Raw genomic sequence first — 19,741 nt, 5'->3', positions numbered from 1 at the left:
CAGTGAAGCAGTTCTGCAGATGTCTATCTTTCTCTCCCACCTCTGTCTTCCCCTCCTCTCTCCATTTCTCTCTGTCTTATCCAACAATGAGGACAGTAATAACTACAACAACAATAACTACAACAAATAATAATAAAAAACAGCAAGGGCAACAAAAGGGAAAATAAATATAAAAAATAATAATTTAAAAATATTTTTAAAAAGGAGAAGAAGATAGATAGATAGACAGACAAACAGATAGATAGATAGAAAAGAAAAAAGACAAGACAAGAAAAGACAAGACCATTTATCTATTACCACTCAGTTCCGGCATATGCAATACCTGAGATTGAACCAGGGATCTCGAAAATGCAAGACTTATACTCCACTGCTACATATCTCACTGACTTCTTTTCTTAATTTATCAATTTAAAGTTATTATTTATTTATTATTATTTTAATTATTTATTAGATACAGACATAAATTGAAAGGGGGGGAGGAGATAGAGAGGAAGAGACAGAGAGACACCTGCAGTCCTGCTTTACCACTCATGAAGCTTTCCCCCTGCAGGTGGGGACCAGGGGCTTGAACCCAGATCCTTGTGCACTGTAATGTATGTGCTTAACCAAGTGCACCACCTCCTGTCCCCTTGAATGCTACTACTTTTCTAACTAAAGTATTGACACATAGATCGATGGTAGTGACTAAGAATTTATATTTTCATCAATGATACATATATAAAGTATCATATGAGTGTTGGAAATACTGTTTCTAAAATTTAACAGAAAAAAAATTTTTTTTTCAGAGAGCTGATATAGCTGTTGCTCCACTAACTATAACACTGGTCCGTGAAGAAGTCATAGATTTCTCAAAGCCATTTATGAGCCTGGGCATCTCCATCATGATCAAGAAGCCACAGAAATCAAAACCAGGCGTCTTCTCATTTCTGGATCCCTTGGCTTATGAAATCTGGATGTGCATTGTCTTCGCTTACATTGGAGTCAGTGTAGTTCTTTTCCTAGTCAGCAGATTCAGCCCTTATGAATGGCACTTGGAAGACAATAATGAAGAACCTCGTGACCCTCAAAGCCCTCCTGATCCTCCAAATGAATTCGGAATATTTAACAGTCTTTGGTTTTCCTTGGGTGCCTTTATGCAGCAAGGATGTGATATTTCTCCAAGGTTTGTTTCCATGTCATACCCAATGCCTCCTTGAATTTTATAACCATGATCCATTCATGTACATTTGGTATGCATCCATCTCAATTCCAGATTTTATTCATTTAACATTCCATCCAATGACAAACTATCAAGCCATTGTGTTTGTGTCCATAAAGTGAGTGTGTTATTGGTGTCACTTTGAATATCTTTATGCATTTCTACAATATCGTTGTTTGTACACTTTACAGCAAGCATTTGAACTCCTGGTGAAGGCAACATTGCCAGTTAGTATTTCTTTTATTCAGATAAAGATGATACCAAGACTTAAGCAGATCAAAGGGGCATTAATTGAGCTAAAATATTTCCAATTTGTATAGATATTGGATCTAAAAAAAATGAGTGAAAGTAGACCTCTCTTTTAAATCCTTCTTACCTTCCTTTTCAGTGTCCTTCCTTTGTAAATTTGCTGTCAGACTGCTATTAGCTGTTCACTGTATTATTTTGTCAAAATTTCATAAGTAAATTTATAAGAGAAAGCATAAGAGGAAATCTATGTGACCTTGATCTGGACAGAGTTTTCAGAACATAAAAGGCACAGCCCACTTAAAAAATATATAAACTGTAATTTATCAAGATTAGAAAGATTTACATTCAAAAGACAAAATTAAGAAAATGAAAAGGATGGCAGAGGACCTAGTTGGGGGTCGTACTGTTATGTGGAAAACTGGGAAATACATATACAAACTACTGTATTTACAGTCGACTATAAAAATTAATCCCCCAATAAATAAATTTTTAAAAAGAAATTTAAAAGACAAATAGACTGAGAGAGTGTGTTAGAAAATCATAAAATCTGATAAAGAACTGGTATTCCAATTATATAAATATATCTTGTAAGTCAATAAAAACAGGACAATACAATTTTAAGGGGCAAAATATGTTCCCAAAAATATGTCCCCAAAGAAGATAAATGGCTTCTAAGCACATAATAAAATGTTCAAAATCATTAGTTATTAGGAATATGTAAATGAAAATTACACAATATCTCTAGCCTCTAGAATGACTATAATCAAGTAGTGATAAGATGTGGAATAACTCTCATTTATTGGTAGTGTAAATTTAAAATGCTACAACCAATGTGGAAAATGGTTTTATAAGAGTTAAACATGCACTTAAAATATGTCACAGCAAGGGGTTGTGTCATGGTGTACCTAGTTGAGCATACAAGTTAACATGTACAAGGACCCATGTTCAAGCCGCCAGACCCTACCTGCAGGGTGGAAGTTTCATGAGTCATAAAGCAGTGCTGCAGGTGTCTCTCTTTATCCATCTCTATCTCCCTCCCCGCCTCAATTTTTCTCTATCCTAGCAAAATAAATAAAATTTTAATCATTTTATGGAGGGTGATGGTTTACAGTAGAGTCTCATGGGTACAATCTCTCATATCCCTACGAAATTTTCTGCAGAATACTCTAACCCACAACCCGGGTCCTTTTATATCATGCACTGGGATCTCAAGGTTCTTTTCAGCCCCTTCCTCCCTTTCCTTCCCGAGTTTTTTGCTTTGATGCAGTACACCATACCCAGTCCATGTGTCACTTTGTGTTCTCACCCCCGTCCCTATTTATTGAGTCCTAACTATAAGCAATATCATCCTGGTTTTTTTATTTGTATTTATAAAAGGGAAACACTGACAAGATCATAGGATGAGGTGTACAATTCCACACAATTCCCACCAACAGAACTCCGTATCCCGTCCCTTCCCTGATAGCTTTCCTATTCTTTATCCCTCTGGGAGTATAGACCTAGGGTCATTATGGGATGCAGAAGGTGGAAGGTCTGGCTTCTGTAATTGCTTTTCTCCTGAACATGGGTGTTGACAGGTCAATCCATACTCCTGTATTTGTTCTTGTTTTGGTTTATCACATTTAGCATAATGTCTTCAAAGTCCATCCGTACATAAATGTTTTAAAAAGAAAATTATGTATTTTAAAAAGTGTCACAGAAATTTCACTCTTAGTTATTTTTTTAAAAAGAAGAAATCATATCCACATACCATCTTCATTTGTAAAAGTAAGAACTTATCCATAGGTAATGGAAATGTCCATCAATAAATGAATGAACAAACTGAGGCATAATCATAGATTGGAATGCTATTCAGTGATTTAAAAAGAACTACTGGCCCATGCTACAATATGAATGAGCATGAGAATACCATGCTAAGTGAAAGAAGCCAGATACAAATGAGCACATAGTTCCATTTACTGAATATTCCATAATGCATTATTATATTTGTCCATAACACGCAAATCTAAAATGACAGTAAGTACATTAGTAGTATCCAAGGACTTGAAGAGAGAAGACAAGTGCTAATAAGGACCAAGTGAAGCAAGTAAAACTTCACTGCCTAGAGTGAGTACAGGGTTTATATTTGGACTTTATTGAAAATTTTGGTATTCTAGTCATCATAGATATTTTGCATTTATTATTTTAAAATATTGCACTAAACATTTTATAAAAGCAACGCCATATCAATATTTTTTTATTGAGAGGTTAAGAGAAAAACAGCTTTCACTAAAATGCAACTTATCTTAATTGATGAGATTTGGAATCACCTTAAATTTTGCACATGCACTGCCTACCTCATTCTAGTCCCAGCCCTGTCAGGATTAACTGCAAAAGAACAGGAAGGAATTTTTAGAGGTGATGAAAATGTTCCAAACCTATATAGTGGCGATGATTACACATCTCTAAATTTACATAATTCATCAATTTTACACTTATATTAGTGAATTTATGATATGCAAATGTTATCTCAGTAAAGCTTTTGAAAATATTACATGTGAATGTCATGGGCCTAGCCTTCTAGTTTAAATGCTAACTCTTGCAAAGAAAAGTGATGATACATTTATACCCATCAGCTGTTTGAAATCAATCCATCATCTACATAATAAAGTGCTGCTTGTTCTTCAATAAAAAATATGTACCATTGGGAAAGTTGAACATTAACCCAAATACTAACTAGTGTAATTATACAAATAAATAAGGATTTTCATTTAGAATATAAGGACTTGCAGGTTACCTGGCATGTTCTTACTGCATTCTTGATTTTGAGATTATGTATTTGAAGCACAGATGTTTAAAATAAAGCATTACAGAGTAACTCATTGATAGCATTTTCAGTAGCTTTTTAGTATAATGTGTGAGAGGCAAGCCCCACTTACTCAAGTTATATCTTTCTTTGCCACGCACTGTCTATGTGATCAGATTCTCCAAATTATTTCACTCCCTACTTCTTTTTTTAAATTTTTATTATCTTTATGTATTTATTGGATAGAAATAGCCAGAAATTGACAGAGAAGAGGAAGATAGAAAGGGAGAGAGACAGAGAGACACCTGAAGCACTGCTTCACCGCTTGCAAAGCTTTGCCCCTACAGATGGGTAGCAGGGGCTCGAACCTAGGTCTTTGTGCATTGTAATATGTGCACTCAACCAGGTGTGCCATCACCCAGGCCCTCACTCCCTATTTCTTTTGCACTTTGAATGTGTGTGAAATTTTGTAATAGCATCTGAGAATCCTTTTTTTTTTTTTGCTAATTTCTTTTATTTTTTAACTATACACTTCAATTCATGACACTAGGGTTTCTGAATGATCATGTAATTAAATAATTTTTAGTATGGATGGCAATCTGTGTTGAGATAATGTTGAAGAGTCATTAAGGTTAGAGATTTAATTGGTTTCTGTAAGTGAATTTTCAAAAGTTTTTTTTTTTTTCACCAGAGTACTGATCAGCTCTGGTTTATGGTAGTTCTGGGGATTAACCTGGGGCTTGAGAGCCTCAGGCATGAGTCTCTTTGCATAACTATTACCTACCCCAGACTTCAAAGTAAAGTTGTGATATTTCCATCTGAGTGCTGCATACTACTTTGCATACTCAAACAAGGCATGCTCAAAAAAGTACCAGTTGTTTTAGAAGCATTTATATGTATTGCTTCATTGAGGAACAACTTAAAGATGGTGACATGAGAAATAACTAATCAGATGGACTTTTTTTTCTTTTTGGTAACAGATATAAGGTTGTGGCTCTTCTGAGGCACTAAAATATATCAAATATGTGTTTGTTTGTTTGTTTTAATAGAGATTGTGTTATACCAAACTAGATACTGTTATATAGAGCAATGGTTTTCAAATTTTTGGACCATGACCCTATGTAAGACTTACATTTTTTTTTCATCAAAAGCTTCAGCAGACATAACCCTTACAGTGCACCATGTAGTCTGATATTTTCTATAATTTTTCATTTTTAACTACTTGTTCAACTCAATCCAGAATGGGATACAAAGATAATGGAATAACTCTGGTCTAGAGTAACAAATACTACCCTTATTGTGCTTGTTAGTGATAAATTACTACCTTTATGAGCACTACATTGTCTATCATATGGCTACTACCTCCTCCAATACTTCCCATCATGTTCTTCAAGAGAAATTACATCTTTAAGCCTCTTGATAAAATGTTAGACTTTTAGCATATTTATTATATACAAATAAGGAGAAAACATGTTGCTCCTTGTCTTGAGAGTGCTGCTTGTTGATTATACATTTGTATTCAATTGTGTAACAGCAAGCCCCAATGTAATGTGTTTCTCTATTAACAGATTTAGAACTTCCTGATAATAACATAGTTGCACTCTAAGATTCCTGGTTGACTTGACTGCAAATGCAAGCATACATTTTATTTTATTTATGTTTAATAGTCATACTTGGAATGCAAAAGCTCCAGAAAGAACATGCACTGTGCTCTCTGACTTCTTACAGAATTGAAGCAATTCAAAGAATTATAAGAGGCTACAATTTAAAGTCGAATTATAAAATAATATAGCAGGAGAGTATATCAGAGACAGATTGCCCCAACTGCTTCCATTTAGTGAGGGCAGAAGGACAACAACCATCACTGAGATCTCGCTGTGTGTGAGCACTTTACCTGAATATGGATTTTAATCCTCAAAACACTGCCACAAAGTGAACATTACATTTCTTTTTAAGTTGAAAAGGGTAATGTGCAGGTTAAGTAATATTCCTAACAACAGAACTAATGACAGAACCAGTGTTCAAATCTAATGCCAAATCCAAACTGGTGCTCTTTTCAGTTTGTGGTGCTTTTCTCATACTATAGGAGATCCATAATGTGATGGGATCCAAGGACACAGGAGTTTTTAGACATAGAAGTGTAACTATTTCCACCACCACATTCCTTCCTACTGCTGACCCTCATGTTCATGCACAAGAACTGGTTTCCAGTTCTCTAACCTCTGATGAAACTCTTTTGCCCTGGTTGCTAAAGAAAATAGACTGTGAGCGTTAAAAAGTCTCCTGAGCCTCTGTATACTTAAATTAAAATACTGGGGAATCAGCAACGAGACATTATGAGGTAAACAGAGAATCGTTTATTTTCCATCTTTATGAATCAAGCAACTAACAGTGTTCCAAAAGCTTAGAGAGTCTATGTCAATATTAGGTTTGATATTTCCAACTACCCCAATTATTCCAAGTTAACAATTTAAGTGTTGGCTCAGATAACTTTGGAGATTGTTATCTATGAAATGAGATGATATTATAACCATGTACAAACTGATTTGTAGGGGGGAATCAAGAGATGGCATGAGAGGATTCCGTTCAACCTCCTTTTCCCTGGAAGAGGGATGGGCAGATAGGCAAAGGGTTTAGTAAAACAAAGGGAGTAGATGAGTGCTAAAGATAGCCTCATTACAGTCACAATATGCTTAACAGTGAATAACCTATCAAACCTTGCTAAGCCTCAATTCTGTATAATACATAATAAGTTCTCAATAAATGTCAGTTATTATTACAATGATTATGTCAGTTTCTCTCAACCACCATAACTTCACAAATACTAATATTATATTTGCATTTTAGTACCTTTAACTCTTCAGGAAACAAATATTAGTAGGTGTCAAATACCTTATTGCTGAGGAAAAATTACCAACAACATTTTTATTGAAACTACATAGTGTTTTCCTTAAGAATACTGCATGCAGATCATTTTTTATTTTATTTTATTCTAATGAGAGAGACATACACAGAAAGAATGAAAGGTGCAGAGAAAGGGACCAGAGAACTGTTGAGTTCTGACTTACGGTGGTTCTATAGATTCAACCTGGGACCTCAGAGCCTCGGGCATAAAAGTCTTTTGCAGAACCATGATGCAGCCCTCCAAATATTTTTGTGGTACTACTCCACAATGTCTCCTGATAGTAACAAGAGCTTGCAATTTTTTTGTCTGAAATTTACTTCCTTTGTAAAATTCCAATAAACAACTTAATAGTCCAGAGTACAAATCCTTCTGGACTACCACTCCCCCTGCTGACTTTCTTTGAAGTTGCAAGGACATCTGAGGGCTAGCTAAGTTGAAGATGTGAGGGTTGAAAGAATTTTAACAGAGAAAATGGAAGACTATACCAACTTGAACTTGATTACTATATACAAATTATTCCAAGGGCATAATTCTCTTGTAAAATTTTCAAGACATCAAATACTTGGAAGAAAGGATGAGCAATCTGTCCAGGTTAGTTGACACATGAATCCTCTTTTAAAATGAAAAATATGTGCAGAATAATAAAATAACGTGAAGGGTATAAAATGAGTGGAAACAAAGACAATAGAATTTTGGCTCCATTCTAAGCAAAAAAAAATTTTATTGCTGATATATGGTCAGTATCTTCATCCTTCTCCAAATTCATTTCAAAGCAGTAGTGATATGGTAATAAATTAATGATATAGTTACAAGTTTTTACTATAACTATTTCATGTCTTTTCTGGCGGGGAGTCATACTTCTCAGTCTTTGGGAGGTGGTTTTTTATTCCTATCAAAGAAGACTATACAAGCCAAAGATTGATTCTGCACATTTTTAAAAAATCTATCATAGACACAGAATTGAATGGAATGTAGAAGTAATGAATACTTTGGAAGAAAGAAGAGGGGGAAAATGGGTTGATAAAGGGTTTGTGTAGAGGAGAGTGATTCTCAGTTGCAGCTCATCATCTTATGAAGCTAGTAAAGTGCAGATTTCAACATTTACTTACAGGATGAAGGTTATAGCATATATCTCATTTTTATTGTCATTTCAGAGGTCATAAAAGTACATTTTCCCATTAACTCAGAAACTCTAGTTTCTTATGATTACAGATAATGATATCATTGTATATTATTTTTGCAATATTTGAATAACCATTTTTCTCATTGACAATTCACTTTCATTAACTTTACACCCCCACTTGCATTTCTTCAAAACACATATACAGTCCTTGTAAATCCTTATAAATACTAAAATGTGCAGCGTGTTATAGAGATTTGACTATGTTCACCTTAAAACCTGTCTTGTGCAGCAAAACTGTTTGAAATGGATGTTAAACATTTTGAAACTGCCTTAATGAAGGGACAGACTGGGAAATAACAGGTCGTTTCAACTCAACTATAATGTCTTATCTTGTTTTAATAGATTTTTTAATGGGATAGGGCTGACCCATCTGTCACTTTTGCATAGCATCCATGTGAAACATGAGTTTACATGGCTATAGTTTCACTAATGAGGAAAGGGAAATCTAAAAATTGTAGTAAGCTTTTTTTCCACTGTGCCTTCTCTCAGTGAAAGAATTTAGGCACTCATTTTTGTTTGTTGTTGTTGTTTATTTGTTTTTGTTTGTTTTTCCATGACCCTCACATCTGATATGCAGGCAGATCCAAGTTATTATCTGGGCAGATGATGTCATGGCTGGAAAAAGGACCAGAACACTGGATCAGGGAAGAGAGTAGCTCCCAAATATCGGAAAGGTGTATAAATATTGTTAACTGTAAACCCCAACAATTTGATCTGTTCTGGGGCCCATATTCAGCTTAGGAGCCTATGTGACCTCCGCATCCCTGCAGGTCTGAGCTCACATTCTGTGGTCATGAGTAGAAACTTTCCAAGCTGCCCCAATTTCAGGACCCATCTTCCTCAGGTTTAGCATAAAGTATGTTGTCCAGCCTCCCTTCGGAGGATGGAACATTCTCTACCATTGTTGATCTAAGCTAGGGAAAGAGAGAGGCAGACTGGGAGGATGGATCAACCTGTCAACGCCCATGTTCAGTGGGGAAGCGATTACAGAAGCCAGACCTTCCACCTTCTGCATCTCACAATGACCTCGGGTCCATACTCCCAGAGGGTTAAAGAATAGGAAAGCTATCAAGGAAGGGGATGAGATGCAGAGTTCTGGTGGTGGGAATTGTGTGTAGTTGTACCCCTCTCTCTTATCCTATGGTTTTGTCAGTGTTACCATTTTATGAATAAAATAAAAAAGAACTTAGGCACTCATACCATTCAAAGGGAGAAAGTGGTAGACATTCCATTAAGACTCACATCAAAGCTACAGTTTACTTGGGAGAATAGTAAAGGTAAGCTTGTGTATTCAACATTGATTTCAAGAAAATTCCTATTTCCATCTATGCTAAGGCTCATAAATACTGTCACATAATTACCATGTGAGTATTCACCAAAATTCTCCATGCTCATAACTTAATCACAAAATTAACCCCTAATTGCCACAGTCAATGACCATGTAGACAAGAGGCCACAAAAATAACCACTTTGCATTTAAGCTTATTTTTAGTTATGTCAACAGGCAATTTCAGCTGAGTTGTTCAGATAAACCACTTGATTGTCTGAGTCAGCCATTAAAGTGGCCAGAATAACCAGATTGTGAGGTGCAAGCTTGATTTTAAATCATATAGACACAGCCATAGTCCATTAGCCTCAACAGAATGACACAAGAGTAATTTCCATAAATTACTATAGTTTTCCCCACATTTCAAATAGGCGGTGTATAAATCACCATTAGTATTTGAAGCAGCAGAATATACACCCCTGTCCATACCAAACTATGTCTCTAGAAGTACTATAAAATAAGTATTACCCTTAGACTCAGCAAATGCCCATCATTCCCAATAAGAATGGCATTCACTGTTCCATTCCAAAAGAACTGCAAATAATAAACACTAATTAACCAGCATGTGTGGTTTTGCTGCAACTGTATTTCTCAGTGTTGGTAGAACAACTACACTTTCTATAATATTCACACTGTTCTGGATCTTATAGAAAATAAGAAAAAAATTATGAAACTAAATATGACCATTTCTTTTCTATTGTGTAAATATATAGTTGTTTTGTTTCCTCTTTCCCCACTTTATGCCTCAGCTTCTCTTTCCACAAAATACCTCTGTTTTCTTAGCTTTAATATAGGAGCTAACTATAGAGATGGAAGATAAAAAAAAGTCTATACATGTGAAGCAATTAGAACAGAGTCTGACACAGGAAGTGCTCAATAAGTGTTAACTATTGTTATCATTTTATTACCCTCTTACTACAAATGCTTTTTGGAGCATTAATCTTTTATGCAATAGAAGTACTTCCAGAGTTAGTCCGGAATAAATTAAATCTGAAAGGCACAGTGAAGTAAAACTATGAAAATTCAAATTTATAATAGAAATATACTATACACTTTGAGCATTCAGAACTGTGACACATTCTTTCTGACTCCTCCAGATGTTTTTTAACTCTAGTAACTAAAGAGGAAATGCTCCCAAGGGAATCCTGACAGAATTTAACCCTTTCTTAGAAAAACCTGTTGTAACACAAATTTCATCTCAGAAAAAAATTTTTAAAAATGATGTTCATAAATAAGCATCCAGGAACTAAAGGAACTATAAGATGTTTAAATCAATTATTGTATATAATTAATCAGTAAAGAGCACTATTGAAATGTTGAACAAAATTGTTTGATCAGATTGTAAACCGAAATAACTGAATTGTCCAGAGGGTAATGAAAGGTTATCTTAGGACATAAGGATTTAAATTTGCTTCAAAGTGCTAAAATGCAAGTACAGACAGAGAATAACTTGATTTGCCAGCATTCAGCCGAGAACTGCCCTCTTCCCACAGAGCCTGGAGTCATGCCAGGCTCCTACGCCTAATCTTGACAGAGTGGGTTATTTTCCTGTGGGTTTTTCTGGGCATGGGAGAACACAGCCTAACCAGGATGAAGCTCTGCCACAGAGCAGAACTATCCTAGGGATAATGTGGCAATGTTTTCTTAAACCTAGGAAGCAGATTTTCATTTCTGCAGACAGAGCCAGCCTTCAGCAGCATTGTGAAAGAGATGGAAGTTTCCTCAGTACAAGCAATTACCCATCACTGTCACACAGTGTCCTCACACTGCCCCCTATCTTCCCACAGATCCTCTCCCTGAATAGCACTCATGATGTAGGACCATGACTGCCCATCTTAGCTTTATAAAATACCGTTATTAGGCTGAAATGCCAAAGTGTGGTGAAGCCTATACATATTTTCTCTTTTTTTTTTGTCATTTTGTCTTGTCTCAAGCTCTCCAGATGATAATGACATGCAAGCAGAGTTAAAGATCGCTTAACAATTAAGGATTGCAGAACAATGCTTCTTAGTGTAGTCCCAAGACCACTGTGATCACCTATGATATTTGAGAAGCACAGATTCCTGAGTACTCAGATATTCTGAATCTGCATTTTAACAACTACCCCAAGTCATGTCTGTGTAGTTGCATTAAAGACCAAACTTGGCCCTTTATTAAAATCTCCTCATCCCTATTCTCCACTAATGGAATAGACTAATCCAGCAAAATGTGACCATGGGTGCTGATGAAGCAAAGTGTTACATTATGGTAAAACCTCCTGTATAGAAGACAGAGGATCGGGTGGATGAGATACCTGAGACTCCTAAATCCCAGGTTCAATCCCCTGCACCACCACCATATGCCAGAGCTGAGCAGTGCTATAGTGTTTTCTCTCTGTATCTCTCTCTCTCTCTCTCTGAATCTCAAAAATAAAATAAATAAAATATTTAAAAAAGAAAACAGAGGATCACTCCAATAGGAAGAATGTCTGTGGTGGACCAGTGAGGACAGTTTTGTTTGTTTGGGTTATTATTGAGGAGAAAGTGAAAGACAGTGTTTAGTGTCTCTCAAATCCTGTTATACAGATAGTTGCCTACTTCACTGGAAGCCTGTCCCATGTAGTTAAGTCATAGACTGTAAAAGGATAGAGTCCCTACACTTGTGGCTAGGCTCCTGAACCCTAATGGCTATCTATGTGGAGAGGATAACAAACGTTATTATGTGGCTCCTTTGCCTCATGGGGAGTCAGTTTTATAAAACAGCAGTCTTTGATGTATTGTAGTAAACAGCACTCATTTCCCAGCAGCTACCCATTTCTCTTTAAATGTGCAAAGGTTTTTCACTCGATATTTATCCCATGATACCACTCTACCTTATTGGTTCTCAGTCTGGGCTGTACATTGTAATCATTTGGGGAAAATATATATATATATATCCCACCTCTGTGTTCCAATTTTATTGATTTTAAGTAGATCTGACAACAATGTTTTCAAAAATTTCTGGTGATTCTAATAGGCAGACAAGACTGAGAATCACTGGCCTTAAAGAAAATAAAACACTTCTCCACAGATGTGCCCAGCAAAGCTCACCAGAAAAGAATCAAATAATAACAGTTATTGTATGTAAGCAGGAACAAGTAAAAATAAAGAACTATTCTTCCTGTGGTTAAAAAAAAAAACTTCTTTGAAACCCACAAGGACTGAGGAGCATTATTCATGCACCAGCTTCACATGCCATCATAACAAGGATTTTGCTGTTAATGTGTTACTCACTTGATATTTCAGTTCCTTGCCATCATTTATTTACCACCTTCATCAGTTATACTGAGGCCACTGCTCTCTCTAGAAATAAAGATAAGACTTTCTTAAACTGAAGTCTGACTCCTCTGGTTCTGCACTGGTCTTTGTTTTATTCCATAGATCACTCTCCGGGCGCATCGTTGGAGGGGTTTGGTGGTTCTTCACCCTGATTATAATTTCTTCCTATACTGCCAATCTTGCTGCTTTCCTGACTGTGGAGAGGATGGTTTCTCCCATAGAGAGTGCTGAAGACTTAGCTAAGCAGACTGAAATTGCATATGGGACCCTGGACTCTGGCTCAACAAAAGAATTTTTCAGAGTAAGTGCTTTGCAGTTGATTGGACCTGCTGGGTTTTATTTTCTCATCTTATAAAGGTACATTCACAGTGCCGTTAAAGGAGGGGTGGGAAAGAATGTGCAGAGCATCTTAATATAGCACTATTTGATTGGTGACCTAATACATTGTCCTTTAGAACTAGGACTTGTGAGAAACATAACAAGTGCCATGTTGAGAACACTAAATTTGAACTCCTAGATTTACATCCCAACCCTACCACAGAGTGATTGTTTGTCTTTGGACAAGTCATTTAATTTCTGCCAGCCTTTACTTAGATTACGGTGAATAACATTTTTTTTCTAGCTTTTATAAATGGAGTGATTTTATGTCTCAGCAGTTCACAGAAGTTAGGTAATTGACTCTAAGATTATGATGAGTGATGAAAATTACATATTCTATTTTAAACTTTGGTTTCTTATTGAAATATATTAAAGTTGTTTCAAGTATTCATGTACACGCTGATAATTCAATTTTCAGAGAGACTGATAATTGCTTTAATTTCTTGCATAGACTTCCTTCCTTCCCCCTTCCATCTCCTGTAAGCCAAATCTTAGTGGGGAAACAGCAAATTGTTCATGAGCAAAAGTTAGTATAGCTACATAAACACTGTCAAGAAGAAAGATGAAAGGAGAGGGAAGCAGAAAATTATGAAAGGGTAATATGATAGACAAACCACTTTTACAAAAATTATCAATATCATTGCTCTGCAGCAACTGAACTTGAAATAAGAAATGCTAGCAATGGAGTACTTAAGCACTTTCAGTATTCCTTGGGTTGCCCAAGCTGGCAAAAATAGTGTCTTTAATAAGAAAATGTACTTAATCTACATATTACTTCTTTTACCACAATAAGTGGCCAGGGTAATTACTCAGAAGTCACTTCTTCAGTGGTTAGAGAGGAAAGGTTTAGTAATTCTCTCCAATCAATAATCAAGCTATTATATAACAGCTTTTGCTCAAAGACCTCCAGTAAACAAATGTTGATTCTGAGCCAGTTTGTCTTGGGAAATAGTAAGAAAGCTGTTTCTACATGTATCATCATTACATTTGTTTAGCGATTTTTATGAGAAATCAAGAAGAGTGTGTTTCTTGAAATTATAGAAATTAGCTAAAATTGCTTTTATTCTCTAAAATAGAAAGAGTTCTGGGATACTTTCGAATTCATATAGGCTCAAGATATCCCTATGTCACCTGTACCACTACTTATGCAACAGATCATAGTCCCCAGCCAGGGAGAGGAACCTGATATAGAAAGTGTCAAAATGATACGAAAACCTCCTAGAACTAACAGGGTATAGACTTTCACTGCTGTGGTAATCCCAGAAGCTTGCTTCTGAATAATCTCCTCTCCACATTAAATCACTCACACATAGTGCAAGAATTTCCATCTATTGACTTTTAGACACATAAACAGCTACCTGGAAATCTGGTCTGGTACCAACCTTCAGTGGTTTTGTTCACAATCCCAATAAGCATTAAATTACTATATGAAGTCACTGATTGTATCGGCTATCAAAATACCAGGCTTGGACCCTCTAGCATGAAATATTTATTCCACTGGAAGCATTTCTTCCACAAGGATTAGAAATTAGAAGGAGTGCTTTAAATGGTAATCAATAGAGATGGTACTGATTCCCATTAAGCCTTCAAATGTTATTTATCCACATTGCAGGCAAAAGAGAGTCTCTGGGAAGGCTGATCAGCACAAAAACTTAAATGTGTGACCAAATGGTTATTGTCCCCAAACCCAGACCTCATCCCCCAGTCATTTTGCATCTTTCTCATAACCGAGGAAAGCATCTACTAATCCACTTAATGATGGCTTCATTAAAGAACATCATATTACTAGAGCCAATTTGAATCAACGTTCAATTCTGAACAAAGATATTGCCACATTCTAATTGGTTTACAATTCTAATGCTCACCAATTCCTTGTGACCTTTATAGCCAATGAGTAATTCGTATGGAAATGGAGCTGTTTTGAAAATCTGATTAGAGAAGGAGCTGGCTATTTCTAGATATAAGGAAGTACAAATCATTTTCTAATTTCTGCCTGCCACTTTTTCTTTTTCCCCAACTGATTGCATTAGAACTCTGTGGGGGAGTTCTTGGAGGCAGCCCACAAAGGTGGATGATATATGAAAGGGATTGAGGAATACAGAAAAGTCAGCTCATTTAGCATGGTTGCATTGAAATGTTATGTAAATATACCAAGCATACCCTTTGCTTGGTATTCATACAATACAAAAGAGCCCAGCCAATTGATCACCTGGGACTTTTTCTACACTTAGGCCTACATTTTATCCTTCTTGAACCCCACATATCAGAAAAGGAATGCAGCAAGAACACATCACCTCTCATGCAAGGACTTGAATACACAGCATCTCATTTGCTCTTCAACCCTCAATGAATTCAACATGATTTTAGAGCAGTAACTCCTCCGTGCATGATAACATTGGGACCATCTGATGGCATGCCTTCTGAACTTCAGAGGATGAAATATAATCACATACAACATTTACAAACAGAACATAAATTCATGTATTGCCATTCTCACTCAATATTAAAACCACAGAGACCAAATAGTAATATCATAAAACTGCCTGGGGCTAGCCCTCCAGTGCTTCCACTAAGAGGGTGAAAAATAAAATAAAATCCTTCCTAATTGCCCTGCAGACATTTTTACTCATCCTGGGTAAAGATGCCATTAAAATGACAGTATTTTAAAATGATTCCTTTGTTGGTTTCATTTTCCAGTCTCTCTTTAGCTGTTATCTTAAAATCACATAAAGTCACTAACACAGAGGGACCTGTTCCATCTGTAAAAGCGTGGAGGAACTGAGCAAACTGCATATGGCTGGAAGAGACATATGAAACATTACCATAAATTCACTTGACTTGAAAACTGATTTTCTTAGACAGCAGCACCAAAACTAATGTCCCAAGCTAAGGTGGAGGTACCCAGGCTAAAACACAAACCAGCAGCTTTATTGTCACAACCCAAAGAAATGCCACTATTATTTGGAAGACTGCATTGAAACTATCCTTCTCCTCTAGGTTTTACAAGTTTAACCTGATGTAGATTCATGTTAAAAAGTAACACTAGAAGAAAAAGCAATTCCAAAATTATTTTTACCACCAGACTCCCCCAAAACATTGGAAGACAGTCATAATGGTAGTATCTTTCCCAGATACTGGGCCATATCTTCATTAAAGTCAATTCCGAAGTTGGTTTGGTTGAGAGTGAAATGTATTAAACCTAACTTGAGGAATCATGCCCTTGTGGCAACAGTCCTGATTTTCTGTGTCATATGTATAGCTCCCTACTTATATTTTAGGCCAGCACTAGAGGTGGAAAGACGGACACAAGATGAGGATGTTGAGACCTACCCAGATTGACCTCTGGAAAAGGGAAATTTGTACAGCTGTTAAGATTTCCCATCCCTCATCAGACAGGTGTTTGTGGTTCCACAAATCTTCCTTGCAGGCAAGACTTAATCCCAGTGGAAAGGACTCTCCCAGGGAGTAAGTAGTAGCTGACAACCATGCACACAACTGACAGCACTCCTAATCTATCTCTAAAAGAAAGGAGAAAATGTTACTACAAACAAGGCTAATAATAATGCCCTAAATTCCATTATTTACTCATCACTCTTTGAATAATCCTTTGTTGGAGAACATTCGATGTGTCCAGTTTCAGGTTAATCTAGGATTAATAAGGAATATATATATATATATCTTTTACTAAATCACATGAAAATACCTAGAAAGCTTTTTTTCCAAGCCAGGGAGTTATTTGTGGAGGATAAATTGATTTAAAATATAGAAAGGGTATGGTGTAGAACTATACACTGTAATCTTAAAATTTTGTAACCTACTATTAATCACAAATAAAAATAGAAAAATAAATCAAACACAAGCATATCAGAGAACTAGATGATCATCCCTCAAGGGCAACTAACAATGTTTATTTCTGTGGATCTGCTTCACAGCATATGCCAATGTATGATTATTCTTCATATTGAATAATAGTAGAGTTAATGAGTCACCATAAACACAGCTGGAAGGCCAGCTAGGTAATTAACATAGCAGAAATGAACTCAACCCTCTGAGAACTCACAGTCCACTGCCTGGCCATTTTCAACACATTTTTTTCTTACACATTACCTTATTCAATTCAAGCAATAATCCCACCATACAACCAGAAAAGAAGTACACCTATATCATAGAGGATATAACTGAGGCAAGACGACATTGTGACTTGCTAAACATCACTCATCACAATGGAGAAGAACTAAAATCAGTATGAAGATATTCTGGGCCCAGACTGAGTCCTTTCCATGCCACCTCTTTGCCTTTCTGATGTGTGTATTCTCGGAAGCACGGGATGTTATGTTTTTATCAAGACTTTAGTGCAGCACATATTAAGACATCAGTATTATCTCCTAGTTAGTCTCTGTTTGTATTCCCCTTGATGGGTCAATTAAAAAAGGTAGCTTGTTATAGCTTCTCATAGGCCAAGGTTTGTGTTATGGTGTTGATAAAAGTGGAAAAACAAGAAAGAAGATGAAAATTATTTCTTGCTTTATATCCACTGACTTTCTTGTTTTTCTTTGGGTAAATTTTTCTTTGGATTCAGTTTCTTTATCTGTCGAGAGGCATATTCCCTAATCTACTATGGACTTAGTTAAAGGGTAATAGCGCAAAAAATCTCTGTATAAGTACAACAGGTTCTATAAATCCCAAGTGACATTAGGGAAAACTTCTAATAATCAAGCATTTAAAGCACAGGACTATCCAGATAAAATTCTGTAGTTACAAGCATGAAAGGTAATTTTCAAAAATCAAAGAGTGTCTTTTTTTTTCTGACTTGAGGAGGAAAGAAAGCTTATATCCTTCCTCCCCCCCATCCTCCTAATACTATTACTATCCCTATTATAAAAATATTACTACTGACCTACTCTCTTAGTGAGTCCATCTTTAATCATTCCTTTGTGGCCCGCAGGTTCAACAGCTGCAACACACACACTTTAGAGCTGCTCTTGAAGACCACCTAGACACTTCATGTGCTTCTAAGGTGGCCTGGAGGCCATCTTCCCTAAGTAACCAGCCATATGAATTTCGTTATCCTACCTGTATTAGTCCTCTGGAGTAACCTACTTGCTTATGAGAGTATTGCACAGCACAGAAAGCCTAAGAGAGTGAAGTCGCCTTTCTTTTTGAGTCTGCCAACTCTCTCAGATAACCCCAAGGTAATTATCATCATGAAGAATTCACAAATCTTTGTGAGAACTCTAGCTTTTTTAGAAGACCTCATTTTAGGAATCCCCCCAATACATCCTACCCACCACCACCACCAATCTGAAAAAAATCAAATCACCTAATAACCTTCTAGTTAGAGCAGTTGAGTACTTATGCTCAATTAGACTTTCCTGAACTCACCTGGCAATACTGCCATGGTATTGACATTTACAATCCCTTTCACCACTATGCTGAAGTCTAAAATCCCAACCACAAAGATCAGGTGAAATTTAAATTTATTGAAACTCAACTACTTACAATATTTAATTAACTGGAAGTTTTTATTGCATTCCATTTTGAAGGGAGTACAAATTTAATATAGCAAAATCTTGACCTGACATTTTTCTCTTTTCAAAAAGGCTGCTAGGTGGTATTCCTGTGGTCAGATTCACTCTTCACCATCTTCTAGATCTTTAACCTGTGATTAGATGATTATTGACTGTCTGCCATACCAAGTTTAATATCATAGATACAGTAGGAGAAACATAACAAACCCCTACTTTCAAGAAGTCTACCTTCCAATAAAGGAAAGAAACAATAAATATGTGAAGAAAGAGTTATAGTGAAATAACTTAGATGGGGGCCAGGTGGTGTACGTGGTTGAGTGCACAAGTTACCCAGGTTCAAGCTCCCAGTTCCAGCATACTGGAGAAAAATCTCACGTGCAAGCAGTAAAGCAGTGCTGCAGGTGTCTCTTTTTATCTCTGCATCTCTGTCCTCCCTCTCCACAATCAATTTTTCTCTATATCTATCCAAAAAAGAAGAAGAAATAAAAAAGAAAATGACCACTGGGGATGGTGGATTAATCATGCAAGCACTGAGCCTCAGAAATAATGATGATGGGAAGAAGGGCATGGAGGGACACTTTGGTGTCAATAAGCACTGTAGGATTATTATGATAGTGAAGGACTAGAATGACTTAAGGTTGGTAAAAACTTTTAACAGGAAGTTTAGGAAAGAGTGAGTTCAGAGTAAACCTTTGAAGGAAGTGATGTTTCTTTAGAGAACTAAATGATAACAGGAGAACTCCATGTGAAAATCTGATAAAAGGGTATTCCAAGAAGGAAGGATAAGTACAAACATCCAGAGACAAGAGCAACCTTAGTATGGCATATAGGGAAATCAGTGTGGCTGAATAATAGAATCCCATATTAGTGGTCAGATTTAAAATGTTTTGGA

At 36.3% G+C, this 19,741-nt stretch overlaps 1 protein-coding gene across 3 annotated transcripts in view; it reads left to right on the top strand.

Annotated features, from left to right (window-relative positions):
* Positions 1 to 19,741, top strand: part of GRIA3 (glutamate ionotropic receptor AMPA type subunit 3) — a 460,874-nt gene that overhangs the window by 381,927 nt on the left and 59,206 nt on the right. For all 3 annotated transcript variants that reach the window (XM_007524278.2, XM_060182793.1, XM_007524279.2), the window contains exons 11-12: positions 786 to 1,162; positions 13,046 to 13,244. In XM_007524278.2, the coding sequence (XP_007524340.1) occupies positions 786 to 1,162; positions 13,046 to 13,244 (576 nt within the window). The remainder of the gene's footprint in view (positions 1 to 785; positions 1,163 to 13,045; positions 13,245 to 19,741) is intronic.

Source organism: Erinaceus europaeus, chromosome X, assembly GCF_950295315.1.
Source record: "Erinaceus europaeus chromosome X, mEriEur2.1, whole genome shotgun sequence".
Taxonomy (NCBI): domain Eukaryota; kingdom Metazoa; phylum Chordata; class Mammalia; order Eulipotyphla; family Erinaceidae; genus Erinaceus; species Erinaceus europaeus.
Note: the sequence above shows the minus strand (reverse complement) of the source record. Positions and strands in the feature narration are given on the sequence as shown.